The sequence below is a fragment of the Salvelinus alpinus genome, chromosome 23 (assembly GCF_045679555.1).
Source record: "Salvelinus alpinus chromosome 23, SLU_Salpinus.1, whole genome shotgun sequence".
Taxonomy (NCBI): Eukaryota; Metazoa; Chordata; class Actinopteri; order Salmoniformes; family Salmonidae; genus Salvelinus; species Salvelinus alpinus.
In genome coordinates this window covers 39,265,915-39,283,654 of record NC_092108.1, presented here as the reverse complement: position 1 = coordinate 39,283,654, position 17,740 = coordinate 39,265,915, and the positions used below count along the sequence as shown (strand labels likewise).

Below are 17,740 nucleotides of genomic sequence, written 5' to 3'. Positions count from 1 at the left end.
TCATCTCTTTCCTGGGTTTGCCTACACACACAGACCTTTAATCCACATCGCTAAATCTGTCCAGAATCCCTGTGAAATCCAGCAAACAAGACAGCTAATGGCGTGTACAGAGTGTTAATGGAGTCACCGCTGAGCTTGACACTACCAATTAGTATCTGAACGCCAGTGGGAATTGTCATTTCAAAGATCCTCACAGCAGGGGGAGAATCTGGAGCCCACTCCCTGACTTAACTGATTTGGAATTTCTTAGATTCTAAGACTTAGAATGTCTTACAGTAGCCAAGGACAAAGATAAGATGGTCTGTCTGGGGCTTATACAGTGGAAAATGTTGCTAGCGGCAGTGCAAGTCTACGAGGATTTCTCAACATATTAACTCATTTGACATCAGAAGATAAAGAGATCTATGCGAACGTGCGTGTGCATTTACAGCATGCACAAACATACACACCACAGAAGACAGACAGCATGGTATATACTTCAACTGTCACTCCCACAAGCACCAAGTTCTCCTCAAGCACCAAGTTCTCCTCAAGCACCAAGTTCTTCTCAAGCACCAAGTTCTTCTCAAGCACCAAGTTCTCCAAGCACCAAGTCTCACAAACTTAGACAAACACTCAAAAAAGACCAGCTCATTCCCTAGTCTAGTCTACACAAAGCTAACCCAAGTTTCAACCTTCTCAGCAGTGCCTCTCCCATCCATTGCACTTGTGTTTACCTCGCAGTAAGATAAAGTACCTCCTAGTTACTCTCCAAAGGGAAGTTTATCAAACAGACTTGTTTGAAACAGATTGTTGTTTACTCTGAGTCAATCCTACAGGGAGTCTTCCAGCAAGTACACAAGATGATGAAGCAGTCACAGCGGTCCAGTCCAGAACAACAAAAGCATCCAACTACGAAGCAAACACAACAATCCAGCTATAGATTAAAGACTGTTGTTGAGAACCTTTAAAGAGAAGACATGAACCATGGGAAAGTTCAGTCATACACTCTGCTCACTTGTGTCAAATGACACTCTTTTCCCCATACAGAGCACTACGTTCTCCAAAATAGAGTAGAGGAATAGTCATTTGAGGACACTAACATTTTCTATGTAATTTGGCATGGACCTTGCATATTCTAGAATATTCTAGAGTTACTGTAGCTATTCAGTTCATGCATATTCCCTGTGTAGATGAGCTGAGTCATTTCTAACTCCCAGATACAGTCCCGTCCCTGGTGACGTATGTCGATGAGCCCAGAGGGGACAGAGACAGTAGGAGACAAACCCCGACAACAGAGAGCATCCTCAGTGAGGGCCTCCAAATTACACCTCTCAGAGAGACATGTCAAGTCGACAGTGTAATGGGTAAAATAGCAATAAAGCAAATTGCTTTAGCAACAGCTCACATCCATTTTGATGAATAGTGGTAATGTATTTAGGGACCAGAATTGTTTGGAGGCTAATGGTTGTCCATACTGTGTGTGTGTGTGTGTGTGTGTGCACGTGCACGTGTGTGATGTGTGTGTGCTGATGTTTATTTGCTGGCCTTATCTGTCCTCAAACACAGTGAGCGGGCTGCTTTCCCGGTCTGTCACCCAGAGATAATCCTGCCCGTCCTGTCCTGCTCCCTCCTCCGGCAGTCACATAATCTGGGAGAAGGTGTCTCACTTACTCACACACACATTCGCACACATACAGCCCAAACCCTTAACACACAACCCTTCTTCACAAACCATACCTCCCAATACTTTCCCACCTCCTGTACTAAAAATGATGTTCCAAAGATGATCCCTTACTGCCCCACATCCAGATACACATATCCGACCTACACCATCACTCCCTCCCTTCCTGTGCAGAGCATCATACTCTTCCTGCTCTGCTCTCTCGGTATGTCTGAATAGCCTGGGTGTCTGACTGTCTGTAGCCACATCATTGCCTTCCCATTGACAAAGCCAACCATGCGTGGCAAAGCCCCAACAAGTTGGCTGAGGCACAAACAGACTGGTACCGGTCTACTGAGACTTGTGTCTGAAGACATGAGACACTATTAGGAGTGGAGCTGACAAGAGTGGAGCGAGAGACTTAAACGATGCTGACAAAGCACTTTGTAGGTTTTAGGAAGTTTTTGGGAGTGAGTTAGCTTTTACCTGGGGGCTCGGTAAATCCCCTTGGCTTAGGGGGTGAGGATGAACGGTAGAGATTTTATCTCGGTTTTCACAGGGAGTAACAGCTTGCAGCTCTTTATTAATCTGATGATAAAAATCCTGTTAGTACAACCAATTACTGAATACTCTACACGTCATACTGATGTGCCCTGATTGATTCATTACCACACAGTCAATAACATACTCCAGTTAGAGGTCTGTTGTCTTGGTATTGTCTGCTATAATCGCATAGAGCTTCGTTCCCGACTGATACCTCACAAGGTAAAGACAAATAAATGTGTAATGACAACCGACAACTGTCAACTGTCACCTGACAGTTGTAAAAGAAAAGAGGGCACCAATCGACAATGCAAACAAACCAATGTATATTGTACAGTTATATTCACAAGGACAAGCGGTTTGGGTCCTGTTTATATTCCATAAACCACTTCCCATTCCCGTGTGTTGACACATTTTCTCAAGATGACTTCCACCTATTTGAGGTTAACCAGGTGTAAAGTATGGTAGCGATGGATCATCCTTTACTCCACAGACGTTTCAAAAAGGTGTGGAACAGAACATCTATTATTGATGTCACCACATTAAAATTTCAATCTCAACTCCTAAATTTGTAACACTAAATAATTCAAGAATTTTATGCTCTAGCCCAGGGGTGTCAAACTCATTTTGGCCCGGGGGCCTCATTCAGTTTTTAACGAGGTCCGGAGGGCCGCACTGAAAATGTGTTATATTACCTGGCCGTCAAAATTTGATCAAAAATTGTTTGGGGAATTTTCTATGCTCCCTGACTGTCTAGCTTCCACTTTGGTGATTATTAGCGAGCTGGAAACAGTCAAGAAACTGTATGAATGTAGGTCCATTATAATTTCTACACAGTTTCAATTTGGTTTTAGTCATTTTAAAGTATATTGAGTGTGTTTCTCCCAACCAAAGAAAAAATTAAATAATAATAATGTTTTACTCAAATTTAACCCGGGCCATATGTTTGACAAATTGACACCCCTGCTCTATCCTCACCTAAAATAGGTGTTTAATGAAAAGTTTACAAGCACAATGGGGAGATGTTACTTGTGGCAAAATCATCCAAAATGATTTAGGAGGGGAGTGAACACAACCTTGCTGTGCCATACATGAATAACCAAGAGTGTTCAGAGCAGAGGATTCCCAAGCCTCAACATAGCCTGGTCCCAGATCTTTTTGGCACTGTTTGCCATGATAAGGACCATAGGAGTTGGCAGGATGGCACAAACAGATCTGGGACCATGGCTAGCTGCAGCACACTGAATTTGAACAGCTTTTCCTGGTACGCTGGCTGATAGCCCATTGGGAAAAAGAATCTGTGCCTCACAGCCTTTGGGTTTAATGTTCGATGTTGTCTATAAAAAACACTTCTGGAATGATGCAAAGCCTGCACACAAACAGCAGTCATATTACAGTTACTATAACACAGTACTCAGGCAGTTGATATGGTCTGCAAAAGTGTATATTTGTATGAATTTGGTTGGTCTTTTAGTTGGTTTTTAATGTATTTAGTATATCTTCTCTTGCAATATGCAGCGTCCTCTTACTGGAATTGAGCCTTTATTTTTAAACAAATGTTTCTGTTCAGAAAATTTCTCATGGATCATAGTTATCTTCATTTCACACTGCCAATCAGTGGTGTAAAGTACTTAAGTAAAAATACTTTAAAGTACTAGTTAAGCATTTTTGGGGGGTACGTGTACTTTTCTATTTATATTTTTGGCTACTTTTACTTTTACTTCACTACATTCCGAAAGAAAATGCACTTTTTACTCCATACATTTTCCCCTGACACCCAAAAGTACTCATTACATTTTTACAGGAAAATTGTACAATTCACACACTTATCAACAGAACATCCCTGGTCATCCCTACTGCATCTGATCAGGCAGACTCACTAAACACAAATGCTTCGTTTGTAAATTATGTCTGAGTGTTGGAGTGTGCCCCTGGCTATCCGTCAATAAAAAAAAAGAAAAGAAATTGTGCTGTCTGGTTTGCTTAATATAAGGAATTTTAAATTATTCATACTTTTACTTTTACTTTTGATACTGAAGAACATTTAAGCAATTAAATTTTCCTTTTGATACTTAAGTATTTTTAAAACCAAATACTTTTAGACTTTTACTCAAGTAGTATTTTACTGGGTGACTTTTACTTTTACTTGAGTCATATTCTATTAAGGTATCTTTACATTTACTCAAGTATGACAATTTAGTACTTTTTCCACCACTGCTGCTAATCAGCAAATAGAAGGGAAGAAATTAGAGAAACATTATGTTAGAGAAAAACTGTAAGAAGATTGAAGCGAGACATTGACAGAGACGGGGAAGCAAAAGCATACAGCAAAAATATGTTCTTCCTCAGAATTATTTCAGAGGAAATGGGCCCCTTTAAAAATCATAAGGAGCCACACAGCTACCGTATACAGCAGCACCCATTCGGAGGACTGTCAAACTGTGTAGACACACACACAAACACCGTTCCCAGGCAGCTCGAGGGAGGTAACCAACAGATTAGACCCACATCTCTGGATCAGGAGGACGCAGCAGAGACACAGAGGAGACAACACGGGGAACCTGCTTAATTATTCATGAGCCTTAGTAACAGGGGAAAGAAACTTCTCCAACTACAAAGGCACACTGGCCCACTCTCTTCCTCACTACACTGCACCGCCTCTGGCCCTGCACTGTAGCCACCTAGGAAGTGAGACACAAGCCAGTGATGTCTGTACTTGGGAGTTTTAGTGTAACCAACCAGATACTAAACCCTGGTATCTGTGCAATTTGAGACTGTGTTAGCTCGCTGAACTAAAGCTTTGACACTGCGAGGATTCAGGTCTCAGGCAAGGTTAGCTAAAACTTAAAGGGCAAGAGCCAGGTTTTGGAAATGGAAAACTGCCGAAATCACTGTCAGCGAACAGCTTGACTTTGACTCAGTAAGAGCAGCAGTGCTTTACACTCCATGTAAATGTGTGAAAATGACTTAAGGCCCGTTATACACAAATTTTAATAGCATCGTTCATCCCAGTACTCATTCACACATCCCACACCAGCACTGCTTCAATGCCTCCAACAATGGATTGTTCAAGTGAGAGAAAATCCTTTCTCCACTCTGCTTAGGAATAAGGCATTCAGGCCAGTGAACATAATACTGGTTTATACTGGTCTGGTGCACATCCAACCCTTTCACTCAAATGGCAGACTATACACATGCATACCTGACAATAGTTGACAGATGTCAGATTCTCTTCACTGAGCACAATCATATTGCATTCCAAAACAGTGCACGTTCCTGTATCCAGCTGGCACTCCAGTACCAATCTACTTTGTCACAGAGAGCAAGGTATTCCGCAGTGCAGAGAGAAATATCCTGAAGCTATGTCTCAGAGAAAAAGGCAATGACAATTATGAACAACACAGCAACAATATCAGCCTGGTCTCATAGACTAGGCGTAACATAGTAAATGAAAATCCATGATGCTAAAATTAGTATGATAAGTTATGTTTGGTATGGTTACATAAGACAGAAGGTTACTTAAAGCAAAAACTAAAGGTGGATTGTTGGTCGGGGTGGTTGATCAGGGTGGATGGGTAGGCAAATAATGTAAATGTCTAACAACACAAAGGTTGCGTGTTACTACTTACTACCGTTTAGCTACATTGTAACTACACTGAAAACAAATATAAACGCAACATACAAAATGTAAAGATTTGACTAAGTTACAGTTCAGATTTCTTAAATCATTCAATTTAAATAAATTCATTAAGCCCTAATTTACAAGCATTTCACTACACCTGCAACAACATCTGCTAAATATGTGTATGCGACCAATAAAATGTGATTTGATCTATTGATTTCACAAGACTGGGAATACAGATATGCATCTGTTGGTCACACATACCTTTAAAAAAAGGTAGGGGCATGGATCAGAAGACCATTAATTATCCGGTGTGACCACCATTGGCCTCATGCAGTGCGACATCTCCTTCGCATAGATTTGATCTGGCTGGTGATTGTAGCCTGTGGAATGTTGTCCCACTACTCTTCAATGAACATTGTGAAGTTGCTCGATATTGGCGGGAACTAGAACACTCTGTCGTACACGTCGATCCAGAGCATCCCAAACATGCTCAATGGGTGACATGTCTGGTGAGTATGCAGGCCAGAAGAATTGGGACATTTTCAGCTTGCAGGAATTGTGAATAGACCCTTGCGACATGGGGTTGTGCATTATCATGCTGAAACATGAGGTGATGGCGGCAGATGAATGGCACGACAATGGGCCTCAGGATCTCGTCACGGTATAACTGTGCATTCAAATTGCCATCGATAAAATGCAATTGTGTTCATTGTTTGTAGCTTATGCCTGCCCATACCACCGCCACCATGGGGCATTCTGTTCACAATGTTGACATCAGCAAACCGCTCGCCCACGACGCCATACACGCTGTCAGCCATCTGCACGGTACAGTTGAAACAGGGATTCTTTTGTGAAGAGCACATTGAAGGTGAGTATTTGCCCACTGATTTCGGTTACAACGCAGAACTGCAGTCAAGTCAAGACCCTGGTGAGGACGATGAGCACGCAGATGGCAGTTTGTGAAGAATTTATTTGGTTGTTTCATAAACTGTCCGGATAGCTAGTTTCTGACAATCACTCAGGTGAAGATGCCAGACATGAAAGTCCTGAGCTGGCATGGTTTCATGTGGTCTGCGGTTGTGGCGCCGGTTGGACGTACTGCCATGGTATGGTAGAGAAATTAACATTCAGTTATCTGACAACAGCTCTGATGGACATTCCTGCAGTCAGCATGTCAATAGTGCGGTCCCTCAAAACTTGAGACATCTGTGGCATTGTGTGATAAAATTGCACATTTTAGAGTGACCTTTTATTGTCCCAGCACGAGGTGCACCTGTGTAATGATCATGCTGTTTAATCAGCTTCTTGATATGCCACACCTGTCAGGTGGATGGATTACCGTGACAAAGGAGAAATGCTCACTAACAGGGATCTACGTAAATTTGTGCACAAAAGTTTAGAGACATTTTTGAGAGCTTTTTGTGTGTATGAAAAATGTCTGGGATCTTTTATTTCAGCTCATGAAACATTACATGTTGCGTATATATTTTTTGTTCAGTGCACTTGTTTGCTAACCCTTCCCCTAACCCTACGCTTAATATAACCTAGCTCCTAAACCTAACCTTAACCCTAACCTAGCTAGCGTTAGCTAATGTTAGCCACAACAAATAGGAATTCGTAACATACACTCACCGGCCAATTTATTAGGTACACCCATCTAGTACCGGGTCAGACCCCCCTTTGCCTGCAGAACAGCCTGAATTCTTCGGGGCATGGATTCTACAAGTCGGAAACGTTCCACAGGGATGTTGGTCCATGCTAATGCGATGGCATTACACAGTTCCTGCAGATTGGCCACCAGCCTGCACTGTAGTCACCAGGCAGGATGGGACCATGGACTCGCACTGCTTACGCAACAGGAACCGGGATTCGTTGGACCAGGCAATGTTTTTTCCCTCCTCAATTGTCCAGTGTTGGTGATTGGGTGCCCACTGGAGCCGCTTTTTCTTGTTTTAAACTGATAGGAGTAAAACCTGATGTGGTCGTCTGCTGCAATAGCCTATACGTGACAAGGATCAACCAGTTGTGCATTCCGAGATGTTGTTCTGAACACCACTGTTGTACTGTGCCGTTATTTGCCTGTTTGTGGCCCGCCTGTTAGCATGATTCTTGCCATTCTCCTTCAACCGCTCTCATCAACAAGCTGTTTTCGCCCACAGAACTGCCGCTGACTGGATGTTTTTTGTTTGTCGCACCATTCTCGGGAAACCCTAGACACTGGCGTGAAAAGCCCAGGGGGGCGGCCGTTTCTGAGATACTTCTGAACCAGCGTGCCTGGCACCGATGATCATTCCACACTCAAAGTCGCTTAAGTCACTAATTTTGCCCATTCTTCTAACATTATTTTGAACAGTAACTGAATGTCTTGATGTAGGAGCAAACCATTTTCGTGAACCGGGTGGTGTATCTAATAAACTGGCCATTGAGGTATCCCCTTTGCTTTTCCTAATTCATAACATATCACAAGAAATGCATGACGGACACCCACAAATAACATACCATATGTAACATATCATACTAATTTGAGTGTCCTGGACTTTCGTTTACTATGTTACACCTATCTCTGAGTCCAGGTTGTCAATATAGGCTACAATAGCAGCTTAATGACCTTGAAAACCAGAAGTAGCCTAAGAATGGTGTTTGTGAAAAGCTTCAGAAAATAGATAGGGTCATTTAAACGTGGAATATAAAAGAAACCCTTTATTTCATCATCTTCAAATGCTCTGCACACTTGCCTGAGTATTGATTGTTTGTGTTTTGTGCTTAAGGTTCAGTGAGCAAAGGCCAACAATACAAGGATGTGAGTAATCTAGTTATACACTCAAATATAGACTATAGCCTATAAAAGTAGCCTAAAGAATGATGAATAGTGTTAAATTCAGAGAGTTCGGTTATAGTTCACCGTCAGATGAGGTTGCAGTAGCCTACAGTTGGATCGTCACTAGTTAGCACAGCCACAAATTCATAATTATGGTTTAACCCCGCCCTTTTCTACAATTGATCTTCTTACATTTTTATTTTAAACCTAACCCTAACCTTAACCACACTGCTAACCTTATGCCTAACCCTAAAAAGCGAATGTGACTTTGTGGCTGTGTTATTTAGTGGAAACCCTACAGTTGCCATCCTCCATATCTTCGGCGCCGAGATGTGCCCTGTGCGCGAGCAGCACATGATGCCCTTACTAACAACAAAGTTGCATCCCCGACGATATTCAGGCGAGCGGCTCGTAACATTGGTTAACCTCCGGGCTTCGAATCGAAAAGCATACCAAAATAACAAAGCCAGTTGATGCCAAGTTGAGGATTTCACGCAGGGCTGTTGTTATGTTATAGCTTTAGCATTATTAATGACATAGACAAACATTTCCTAATCAATGTATTTCGATGTAATAGGGTAGGGTTTCATATGAATGTTGCTTGAGCTCATGGAGGCACGATAACATGCTCTATAATTAGTGGTCAAAATAACACCATAAGAACCTGAGACAAAAATACGACTTAAAATCCCTTTCCCTGTTGCTTTGACAATATTTTGAAAACTCAAATTTCACCTTATGCCCTATATCCTAAATATAATGTGCCGGTAGGTAGGCTGAGGGTCCAATTTCTGACCCATGCTACATGCGCTGTGAACGTGCGGTATTCAATAACAGACCCCATCACTGTGAAACACTTGACTTAAATTAGGCTAGGCTACTCACCGTAATAAGGGGAAGGGACATCCGATTTTCTTGCCATTTCACTTTGAACGATGGAATTGTCTAATGTGTAGAGGTTCGATGGCATGGATGTGAATGAACAGTCGCGTATTTGGCTCCAAGTTTATAGGATTCCTCCTCTCTCCCAGCGTTTCCCTAGAGATGCACGGACGCAGCCCAGCGTCAGCACTGTTTATAGCACGGAGCGTCATCAAGAGAGGGGATGTATGTGAATAGCGCACCTCAGTGGAGGCATGTGCCGTTGTGTGCCCAATAGGCTACTGTTATGATAAAATGTGTCTGCTGTACTTTTTACTTGCGTATTTTTTTTCTTGGGTTATTGAGATAGGTGTATGGGATACTGTTGTTGTTGTGTGACAGACAGATATTAATATTGTAGGAAATTACATTCTGTGAAATACATTTTAAAAAATGGATACCATACTAGAATTTAGTTTCAAATCAAAATCAAATATATATATTTTTTTGTCACATACACGTGTTTAGCATATGTTATTGCGGGTGTAGCGAAATGCTTGTGTTTCTAGCTCCAACAGTGCAGTAATATCTAACAAGTAATATCTAACAATTTCACAACAATACACACAATACACACAAATCTAAATTAAAGGAATGGAATTAAGAATATATAAATATTTGACGAGCAAAGTCAGAGCGGCATAGATACAGTAGAATAGGATAGAATACAGTATATACATATGAGATGAGTAATGCAAAATATGTAAACATTATTAAAGTGACTAGTGTTCCATTTTTAAAGTGGCCAGTGATTTCAAGTCTATGTATTTAGGGTACCATGGCTATTTAACAGTCTGATGGCTGTTTTCATTCTCTTGGTCCCAGCTTTGATGCACCTGTACTGACCTCGCCTTCTGGATGATAGCAGGGCTCAGGTGGTTGTTGTCCTTGATGATCTTTTTGGCCTTCCTGTGACATCGGGGGCTGTAGGTGTCCTGGAGGGCAGGTAGCCCCCTGTGATGCTTTGGGCAGACCGCATCACCTTCTGGAGAGCCCTGCGGTTGCGGGCGGTGCAGTTGCTGTACCAGGCGGTGATACATCCCAACAGAATGCTCTCAATAGTCCATCTGTAAATGTTTGTGAGTGCAAGGACAGACGCTGGGAGACAAGAAGCAAGTACAGAGAGTGAATATTTATCATGGGTGAACAGGGAGTGCAGGAGGTGGGCTGAACACGCATCCTTGTGGGGCCCCAGTGTAGCAGATCAGCGAAGTGGAGGTGTTGTTTCCTACCTTCACCACCTGGGGGAGGCCCATCAGGAAGTCCAGGACCCAGTTGCACAGGGCGGAGTTCAGACCCAGAGCCTCAAGCTTGGAGGGTACTATAGTGTTGAATGCTGAGCTAATAGTCAATGAACAGCATTCTTACATAGGTATTCCTCTTGTCCAGATGGGATAGTGCAGTGTGCAGTGCGATAGCAATTGCATTGTCTGTGGATTTATTGGGGCGGTAAGCAAATTAAAGTGGGTCTAGGGTGTCAGGTAAGGTAGAGGTGATATGATCCTTGACTAGTTTCTCAAAGCACTTCATGATAACAGAAGTGAGTGCTACAGGGCGATAGTCATTTAGTTCAGTTACCTTTTCTTTCTTGGGTACAGGAACAATGGTGGACATCTTGAAGCATATGGGGACAGCAGACTGGGATAGGGAGAGATTGAATATATATGTAAACACTCCGGCCAGCTGGTCTGCGCATGCTCTGAAGATATGGCTAGGGATGCCGTCTGGGCCGGTAGCCTTGCGTGGTTAACACTCTTAAATGTCTTACTCACGTCGGCCACAGAGAAGCAGAGCCCACAGTCCTTGGCAGCGGGCAGCGTCGGTGGAACTGTGTTATCTCAAAGCAGGCGAAGAAGGTGTTTAGCTTGTCCGGAAGCAAGACGTCGGTGTCCGCGACGTGCCTGGTTTTCCCTTAGTAGTCTGTGATTGTCTGTAGACCCAGCCACATACATCTCTTGTCTGAGCCGTTGAATTACGACTCCACTTTGTCTTTATACTGACGTTTTGCCTGTTTGATTGCCTTACGGAGGGAATAACTACACTGATTGTATTCGGCCATATTCGGAGGCTACCCGGAACATATCCCAGTCCGCATGATCAAAACAATCTCGAAGCGTGGATTCCGATTGGTCAGACCAGCATTGAATAATCCTTAGCACGGGTACTTCCTTTTTGAGTTTCTGACTATAGGAAGGGAAGTGCAAAATGGAGTCGTGATCAGATTTGCCAAAGGGACGGAAGGGGAGGGCCTTGTAGGCACCTACACTCGATCCCTCTGATGTCAACAACTACAGACCAGTATCCCTTCTTTCTTTTCTCTCCAAAACTCTTGAACGTGCCGTCCTTGGCCAGCTCTCCTGCTATCTCTCTCAGAATGACCTTCTTGATCCAAATCAGTCAGGTTTCAAGACTAGTCATTCAACTGAGACTGCTCTTCTCTGTGTCACGGAGGCGCTCCGCACTGCTAAAGCTAACTCTCTCTCCTCTGCTCTCATCCTTCTAGACCTATCGGCTGCCTTTGATACTGTGAACCATCAGATCCTCCTCTCCACCCTCTCCGAGTTGGGCATCTCCGGTGCGGCCCACGCTTGGATTGCGTCCTACCTGACAGGTCGCTCCTACCAGGTGGCGTGGCGAGAATCTGTCTCCGCACCACGTGCTCTCACCACTGGTGTCCCCCAGGGCTCTGTTCTAGGCCCTCTCCTATTCTCGCTATACACCAAGTCACTTGGCTCTGTCATATCCTCACATGGTCTCTCCTATCATTGCTATGCAGACGACACACAATTAATCTTCTCCTTTCCCCCCTTCTGATAACCAGGTGGCGAATCGCATCTCTGCATGTCTGGCAGACATATCAGTGTGGATGACGGATCACCACCTCAAGCTGAACCTCGGCAAGACGGAGCTGCTCTTCCTCCCGGGGAAGGACTGCCCGTTCCATGATCTTGCCATCACGGTTGACAACTCCATTGTGTCCTCCTCCCAGAGCGCTAAGAACCTTGGCGTGATCCTGGACAACACCCTGTCGTTCTCAACCAACATCAAGGCGGTGACCCGTTCCTGTAGGTTCATGCTCTACAACATTCGCAGAGTACGACCCTGCCTCACACAGGAAGCGGCGCAGGTCCTAATCCAGGCACTTGTCATCTCCCGTCTGGATTACTGCAACTCGCTGTTGGCTGGGCTCCCTGCCTGTGCGATTAAACCCCTACAACTCATCCAGAACGCCGCAGCCCGTCTGGTGTTCAACCTTCCCAAGTTCTCTCACGTCACCCCGCTCCTCCGCTCTCTCCACTGGCTTCCAGTTGAAGCTCGCATCCGCTACAAGACCATGGTGCTTGCCTACGGAGCTGTGAGGGGAACGGCACCTCCGTACCTTCAGGCTCTGATCAGGCCCTACACCCAAACAAGGGCACTGCGTTCATCCACCTCTGGCCTGCTCGCCTCCCTACCTCTGAGGAAGTACAGCTCCCGCTCAGCCCAGTCAAAACTGTTCGCTGCTCTGGCACCCCAATGGTGGAACAAACTCCCCCACGACGCCAGGTCAGCGGAATCAATCACCACCTTCCGGAGACACCTGAAACCCCACCTCTTTAAGGAATACCTAGGATAGGATAAAGTAATCCTTCTAACCCCCCCCCCCCCTTAGAGTTAGATGCACTATTGTAAAGTGGTTGTTCCACTGGACATCATAAGGTGAATGCACCAACTTGTAAGTCGCTCTGGATAAGAGCGTCTGCTAAATGACTTAAATGTAAATGTAAAATGCATCCCTTGGAGTAGCAGTGGTCGAGTGTTTTAGCAGCGCGAGTACCACAGTCAATGTGTTGATAGAATTTCGGTAGCGTTTACTTCAAATTTCTTTGTTAAAATCCACAGCTGCAATAAATGCGGCCTCAGGATATGTGGTTTCCAGTTTGCATAAAGTCCAGTGAAGTTCTTTGAGGGCTATCGTGGTATTGGCTTGAGGGGGAATATACATGGCAGTGACTATAACCAAAGATAATTCTCTTGCGAGGTAATACGGTCAGCATTTGATTGTGAGGTATTCTAGGTCGGGTGAACAAAAAGACTTGAGTTCCTGTATGCTAACACAGTCACACCATGAGTAGTTAATCCTGAAACATACACCCCCCCTTCTTCTTCCCAGAGAGATATTTATTCCTGTCGCGATGAACTGAGAACCCAACTGACTGTACGGACTCAAACAGTATATCCCGAGAGAGCCATGTTTCCGTGAAACAGAGTATGTTACAATCCCTGATGTCTCTCTGGAAGGAAATCCTTGCCCTGAGTTCGTCAACTTTATTATCCATAGACCGGACTAGAAGAAACTCAGAGTACCTCTTTTCCGCTGGTATTTTTGGGCCAGCCTCTGGAATCAGTTCAATTGCCCTGGGGGGTACGAACAAAGGATCCGATCACACTTGTAGATGATGTTATGGCGACATTGGCTAGCAAAGCTAATGCATAGAAATACGTAATCGGGTCATCTCGCGCCAAATTGCACATGTGCAGGCCGTCAAATCAAAGGCACTCCCTCTATATACAGTTGTTTTTGATGAATATAAAATGTGTCAGTTTGTCAATTTCATGAGGTTGGAATAATAACATGTTCAACTACTTAAGACATTGGCTCAAATCTAGGTTGTGCCTTTCGATTTCGAGAATATAAACAACTAAGGAAAATTGTTCACTTCTCTCATTGACTTCTCAAACCGCAAACCCCGGCCTGGTCTGTTTGGTCTGTTTCGCAAGCGTCCCTGGAAGTCTCGCGATGTTGCGCCTCTGGGTTTAGAAACTCCGTGGTTACCCCCTAAAAATTAAAAATTAAAATAAAAACTCTGGTTAGGAGAGCTCGGCAGAGCTTTACCTTTTGTACTTTCAGACATTTCTAGAGGCAAAATTAATGGGGAAATAATATAGTTTTGGAATAAACCCACGAAAATAAGGTCTGAGGTTAACACAAGCTTATGAGGTCTTATATATTTGGCAAAACTGCCCATAATTCTATCCTCCTGATTCCTGCTTACAAGCAAAAACTAAAGCAGGAAGTGCCAGTGACTCACTCAATACAGAAGTGGTCAGATAACACGGATGCTACTCTGCAGGACTGTTTTGCTAGCACAGACTGGAATATGTTTCTATTTTTATTTTATTTTTTATTTTATTTAATTATTTTTTACTTCAGTTTATTTTAGTAAATAAAAAAAATAACAAATTTCTTAAAACTGCATTGTTGGTTATGTGCTTGAAGGTAAGCATTTCACTCTAAGCATGGCTAGGCTTCTGGGTGGGATATGTACGTACGGTCACTGTGGGGATAACGTCATCGATGCACTTACTGATGAAGCCGGTGACTGAGTTGGTATACTCCTCAATGCCATTGGATGAATCAAATCAAATTTTATGTGTCACATGCGCTGAATACAACAGGTATTCAGCGCATGTGACACATAAAATTTGATTTGATTCATCCAATGGCATTGAGGAGTATACTTCATCCCGGAACCACTAGACCCACTCTAATTTGCATACCGCCCCAACAGATCCACAGATGAAGCAATCTCAATCGCACTCCACACTACCCTTTCCCACCAGGGAACACCTACGTATGTGAGAATGCTGTTCATTGACTACAGCTCAGCGTTCAACACCATAGTGCCCACAAAGCTCATCAATAAGCTAAGGTCCCTGTGACTAAACACCTCCTTCTGCAACTGTCTGCACTATTTGTATAGCTTCACGTTTCGTTCGTTGATTTTGTTGTTTTGTTCAGTGTTTCATTCATTAAAAGAGAATGTACGCATACCACGCTGCACCTTGGTCTCACTCATACGACGATTGTGACAATATTGTTGTAATTGTATATAGGCTATAGCATTTGCACTGATATAGGGGCTAGGCATACCGTAAATTGCAGTCTGGACATGGACATGCCAAACGTAGTAAATAAGCAAGACACAATTCAGTATAAAAGACAGTGTATGATTCTATATCAAATTCTAAGAAAAATGAAATAACAACTTTAAATAGGCTGTCTATATACAGTTACTGGCACCATAATTGCTCCCTGTTGGAGTATAATACAGACGAGGCAACTTTGTATAATACAGACAAGGCAATTTAGACTATGTCGGGGTTTTACGCACATCTAAACTTTTCACAGGAGCTGGATAAAGATCCTATATAAAGAAATCCAATACTCACCATTATAACTGCTCGGAAATGTAGGCTAATGTTTTATAAACATAATGAAACCATCTTACAGGTCATATTTGCACTTCTATAGAAATAGCAGACGAAATTGTATTGCATTCGAGCCATGTAGCCTACGTTCTCACCATAAACTCATGGATAGCGAATATTTCTAAGAAGTTTGGTTTTTAATAAAATTAAACGAAAAACAATCAAGCTTTTTAAACCAACATCAATATTTCTAAATAGGATCGGGTCAGAAGCATGATACACTACATGACCAAAAGTTTGTGGACACCTGCTCGTCACCCATCTCATTCCAAAATCCTGGGCATTAATATGGAGTTGCTCCCCCCTTCGCTGGTTTAACAGCCTCCACTCTTCTGGGAAGACTTTCTGCTGGGGTTTGCTTCCATTCAGCCACAAGAGCATTAGTGAGGTCGGGCACTGATGTTGGGCGAGTAGGCCTGGCTCACAGTCGGTGTTCCAATTCATCCCAAAGGTGTTCGATGGGGTTGAGGTCAGGGCTCTGTGCGGGCCAGTCAAGTTCTTACACACCGCGATGTCGACAAACCATTTCTGTAGGAACCACACTTTGTGCATAGGAGCATTGTCATGCTAAAACAGGAAAGGGCCTTCCCCAAACTGTTGCTACAAAGTTGGAAGCACAGAATCGTCTAGAATGTCATTGTATGCTGTATTGTTAACATTTCCCTTCACTGGGACTAAGGGGCCTAGCCCGAACCAAGCTTGTGTGGGACTGCTTGGCCATGGAAACCCATTTCATGAAGCTCCCAATTAACAGTTATTGTGCTGATGTTGCTTCCCGAGCCAGTTTGGAACTCGATAGTGAGTCTTGCAACCAAGGACAGACGATTTTCATGTGCTACATGCTTCAGCACTTGGTGGATCCTGTTCTGTGAGCTTGTGTGGCCTACCACTTCGTGGCTGAGCCGTTGTTGCTCCTGGACGTTTCCACTTCACAATAACAGCACTTACAGTTGATCTTGGCAGGACTAGCAGGGCAGAAATTTGACTGACTGCCATGTTGGAAAGGCATCCTATGACTGTGCCAAGTTGAAAGTCACTGATCTCTTCAGTAAGGTCATTCTACTGCCAATAATTGTTTGCGGAGATGACATAGCTGTGTCCTCGATTCTATACACCTGTCAGCAATGGGTATAGCTGAAATAGTGGAATCCACTAATTTGAAGGGGTGTCTACATAGTTTTATATATATAGTGTATCATAAATCGATTATCTCGTTCCATGGCACTGTGTGCACATATAGGCCTAAATGTCTACATATAGGCCTAACATTGCTCATCTATATAAACTGCTAGGCTCCGGTCAATTGTATCGTTGCCTATGTGCGAGGCAGATATGGCACAACAGGAGGATTGAATAGTTTGGAGGAGCGCGAGTCTTTGGTAGTCGGTTAAGTCGGTCTTTGAAAAGTCGATCTTTGGTAGTCGGTCTTTGAAACTACGGATGGATTGCCAACTCAAACAAGCGAAATGAAGTATGCAGATATGTGAATTGTGAATAATGAAAAAGCATAAGGGCAAAAATCTGCTAAATAATGTCAATGCACTCTCAGTAGACCATTTAGACCCCCATTATTCATAGGCTAGTTGGCTAATGGTCAGGTTAAAAATAAGCACCTATGCATGTGTAACAGTATAACTTCACGTCCGTCCCCTCGCCCATACCCGGGCTCGAACCAGGGACCCTCTGGTCACCGATTGAAAGGCTATTAGCGCGCACCTCCGCTAACTAGATAGCCATTTCACATCTGTTACACTCACCCCCTTTCGACCTCCTTTTCCGCAGCAACCCCGGTTCGAATCCGGGTCACGGCACCAATGTAACAGTATAACTTTACGTCCGTCCCCTCGCCCCGGGCACGAACCAGGGACCCTCTGCACATATCAACAACAGTCACTGTAGTAGTAACATAAAACACATGGATAAAATATAAATATAAAAG

The 17,740-nt window shown here is 43.6% G+C and overlaps 1 protein-coding gene across 2 annotated transcripts in view; it reads right to left on the bottom strand.

Annotated features, from left to right (window-relative positions):
• Window positions 1-9,721, bottom strand: part of LOC139550949 (choline transporter-like protein 5-A) — a 115,639-nt gene extending 105,918 nt beyond the window's left edge. The window contains exon 1 of one of the 2 annotated variants that reach the window (XM_071362244.1): window positions 9,514-9,721. In XM_071362244.1, the coding sequence (XP_071218345.1) occupies window positions 9,514-9,598 (85 nt within the window). In that variant the 5' untranslated portion in view covers window positions 9,599-9,721. The remainder of the gene's footprint in view (window positions 1-9,513) is intronic. The other variant, XM_071362245.1, reaches the window with a different exon arrangement.
• Between the last annotated feature and the right edge of the window lie 8,019 nt (window positions 9,722-17,740).